Below are 3,935 nucleotides of genomic sequence, written 5' to 3'. Positions count from 1 at the left end.
AATATGAAAAATCATGGAAAGAACGAGATTAAGAAAAGAGAGGGAAAAATTGGGAGTTTAATTTTCTTTTAAAACTCAAATAGGAAACAATAACCAAGGCCCTAAACAAAACCCTCTCCCTACTCTAACCCTATAACCCTAAAATAATACTCTCAAACCAAACTTTAAAACCAACACAATCTTACCCCAAATCTAACCCATAACTCATAATATAAAGAGATAATTATTTGAACCGTTCAAAATACAATTTGTTTCCTTATGGAAAACAAATAGCAAAGCAGTCTACAGTGAAGCTTATAATGGCATGGAAACTGTTGGGCTTGGCATGGGGATGAAAATAAAACTTTATTACTTGGTTTGATTTTAAGAACATGCTGTTATTTCATATAGCTGTTAGAGGCAAACCTCAACCTTTTTGGATCAAACGTTGGTTTCTAGCCGAGCTAGAATACAAAGTGATGTGAATATCTCACCAACAAAAACTGCAACAGAAACATCAAAAACGAATGGACAAACACATATTTCTCTTTTTATTGATAGGTTAAAATGTACAAGTTTGCTCAACAACAAGAACAGGTGAAGCAAAGCAAACGAACAGACATTTGGGGGTCATCCGTTTACTTTGCAGATCTCCTCGTCCGCTTGTCCCAGGAGAAGTTCGCTCCGTACGACTTCACTCTGGGCTTGGCGCTTCTCTTCTCCGTGATGTCGTAGCTCCAACCTGCACACACACACAAACAGAAACACAACAGCACACACACACACACACACACACACACACTTAGTTAGCGTCGGTGGCCAGAACTTCTCGTAGATTCCCTTTGGTCGCGCTCCAGCCTCAATGAGGTGCCTGGTAGACACTCTCGAGCTGTGGAGAGACAGCTCGGCTCCGATCCCTTTCGTTCGCTAAAACAAAGCTTCACTGGCGTCCATCGTGAACGTGGTTTCAATATATTTATATTTAGATTCAGAAAATAAAAGAGAAGAAAAGAGAAAGGCGGGCATACAGTATATAAAAGAAAGATGCTTCTCATAGTTGGATAATTGGCTGGTGAAAGCATCCTAAAAAACGAGAGGTTGTCAGATTGTTGTCTTGGTAGCGTTCCGATACGGTCTAGTGATTATATACCATTTTTCTCAGCAAAAGCGATGGCGTCTTCCTTGGAGGAGAAGCTCAGCACCATGTTGGACAGCGGGTCAGCCCTGCAACAACAAAACACAGATTCATGTGTCAAACAAAAAGCCTCCGATCAGATAGACCCTTCCCCACAGAGCAAGGGCTATCTGAACCCAACATTCACAGACATCCACCAAACGGCGTCAGACGGACTCACGTGGAGGCCCAGCCCATCAGAGGGTTCTCCCAGCGCTCCCTGGTGTCAAAGTCCATCTTCCACTTCTTGGTGCTGTTGGCCCCGGACTGCATGGCCGTCTTGGTGGGCACGAAGATGCGCACCGTGCGTGTCTTGATGTGCTCCTCGGGGACGCCCGTCACAGAGGAGATGTCCTGAGAAAGACACAAAGAAAATGGCCGTTCAGCAGAAGCCAGAGTGATTTAAAGAGGGCGGCCGTTTTCGGCCCATTACACCAGCAGTCGCTTCACCCGTAAAAGTGTGTTTTATAAACTAGTATCCAATGATGTATGGGGTTTGACGTGACCATTGGCACCGACTGATATTGAACGGACATAAACTGTTCAGCAGCCGTGTTCCTAACATAATTCAATGGATGACCCGCATCAAATGAAGATCGCCTTTTAGTAAATCTGGAAAAATATCCCAACACTCATCAACAATGTAACGGGGATGATTAAAAGTTGTTGCGCAACTAAATGATTCATTGTAAAACCCACTGCTCAGACAGCTGGTGACCGAACACTATCAAAGACACCTCGGACCATCGACGTGGATCTATAAATACATTGACCATTTTATTTATTAATCTGGTTAAATATTTCAGACGAATAACCAACGATTACGATTTGTTCCATCTTTTACACAATACAGCCAATGCTTGGAAAAAGATCATATTTTTTAAAAACCCAATATGGCGTTTGTCAGTGAAACTCAAGATTCTCTAACGGCAGCCCTGCATAGGAGACAAAACTAAAAGGCAAGTAGACAAAACAAAGAACAAAGGCCATTAATACGGTCCTAATTATGCTACAGTCCTCCGCTAAAGCCTTCCTTGTCTTATCACATCCTAAAACGCAACTAATTGATGAGATTGTGGTGACGGACATCTTCAAGGGTTTCTGTAAGAAGGTTTCTTTTTTTTTTGGACAGAATTCAGACCAAAAATACTATTCTAGGCCGAAATATTGTTTCGCAATGATGAAAAACGTCCACCGTAACGCCTCATTGGTTCGATGAGCATCGGACTGCACCGAGGAAGATTGGATTTGTGATAAGTTATGGGGGTTGTTACGGTTCTCTTGAATAAACTCCTAAACTCAAGTGAAAAACTAGTTTTTCATCGTTTATCTGCCATGTTTGGTCAATAACAGAATCTACGGCATTTCTGGGAATAAAGAGCTCCAGTGTCCTTATACAAATATGTTCCTTTTTTATCCATAAAGTAAATTAAATCCATACACACAATATTCTACCTTACTGAAGTGAAAAAATAGCATTGTTCTTAAAATAATCTTTCTATATAATCGTTTATTCAATACATTCTTGGTACTTTAATAGTTTAACTTTCCGTGACCCCTTTTAGCAACGAACCTGCCATTTTGAGGATTGCAGGAATTGAAATTGCCGTGCCGAAAACACTGATTGTATAGGGCACCTATTCTATGGCCATAGCAAAGTGCTCATTCAGAAAGTAGGCCAGCGCGAGGAGGTGGACCTCTGGGCACACATGCATATTCCTTGGTCATTGAAGGCCATTCAAGCTCTAATAGAGGATCTCATCCAATTCTTCAGGGAATTAGCAAACAAGCAATGGGGAAGTCGCCCACAAAACCCAGGCAAACCTCCCAGGACGCAGCCAGCAGCCACCCAGCGCTGGAGGCCTTTCCAGGGTGCCCCCCCCCCCCCCCCCCATCCCCACCATTCAATACAAGAACCTTACACATTTCAATGACCATTACAACTTCAAAGAATCAATTTTTCATCATTGTCCGTCATCTGCCAATTGATTTGTATAAAGAGAGGCTCTCTTTATTTCGATGGAAGTCTTCACAAAAGGACCTCCTTTCCCGTGGTGTGGAAGGTTTCCCTGAGCATAGTTAAGTCCAGTAAATGAATGCGCCAATTGCTAAACACATTTCAGCCTGCCTCATTCAACGGTTGCAGAGCTAAAGAACTAGACCAGAATCCGTTTAATCACGCACACGATCTACAGACTCAAACAGATTGTTAAAATTAGCAGAAAAAAGGGGGGAGAGGGGGAGACTTCCAAGAGTGCTTGGTAATTATTTCCGGTTGCCCCATCTACTTAACCTTAACAATTCCTCCTTGTCAGACAGAGGAGGAAAACATGTTCCTTTCACCATGAGAGAGAGTGCTCGTAGTTTGTGACACAACATTCAACTGGGCGCAAGGAGTGGAACCGTAGAAGATGGATTCGCTTTGAGATACTAAACAACAAAGTGATAAAACGTGGTTAGAGAAAAATAAAGAATCTTATATAATATATTAGAGGAATACAATCAGTTTTGCACTTAGTTTAACATTGTGCAAGTTCTCAATCCAATGTTAGCACCAATTCCAACCAAAAATGCATCTTCATTTTCAAGACCATAAAATTCAAAGCTTGTTGGCATTAGGATAAACACCGCGATAGGTGATGTTGCACACAAGGTAACCAGCTCAGGCAGGTTGGAGGACAAACCAAAAACGACCTGAGGTTATCCTACGGTCACATTGTGCTCCAAAACCCTTCAACCTAAGAATGTGATGATAGTAAAAATCTGTCTCCCAGACCCATGT

At 42.1% G+C, this 3,935-nt stretch overlaps 1 protein-coding gene across 1 annotated transcript in view; it reads right to left on the bottom strand.

Moving 5' to 3' along the window:
* Positions 1 to 517: 517 nt before the first annotated feature.
* Positions 518 to 3,935, bottom strand: part of ndufs4 (NADH:ubiquinone oxidoreductase subunit S4) — an 8,911-nt gene continuing 5,493 nt past the window's right edge. The window contains exons 3-5 of the mRNA XM_060064361.1: positions 1,335 to 1,507; positions 1,130 to 1,203; positions 518 to 721 (exon numbers count right to left, since the gene is read on the bottom strand). Of these exons, the coding sequence (XP_059920344.1) occupies positions 618 to 721; positions 1,130 to 1,203; positions 1,335 to 1,507 (351 nt within the window). The 3' untranslated portion in view covers positions 518 to 617. The remainder of the gene's footprint in view (positions 722 to 1,129; positions 1,204 to 1,334; positions 1,508 to 3,935) is intronic.

Source organism: Gadus macrocephalus, chromosome 11, assembly GCF_031168955.1.
Source record: "Gadus macrocephalus chromosome 11, ASM3116895v1".
NCBI classification, from domain to species: domain Eukaryota; kingdom Metazoa; phylum Chordata; class Actinopteri; order Gadiformes; family Gadidae; genus Gadus; species Gadus macrocephalus.
This window is presented reverse-complemented; position numbering and strand designations above follow the sequence as displayed.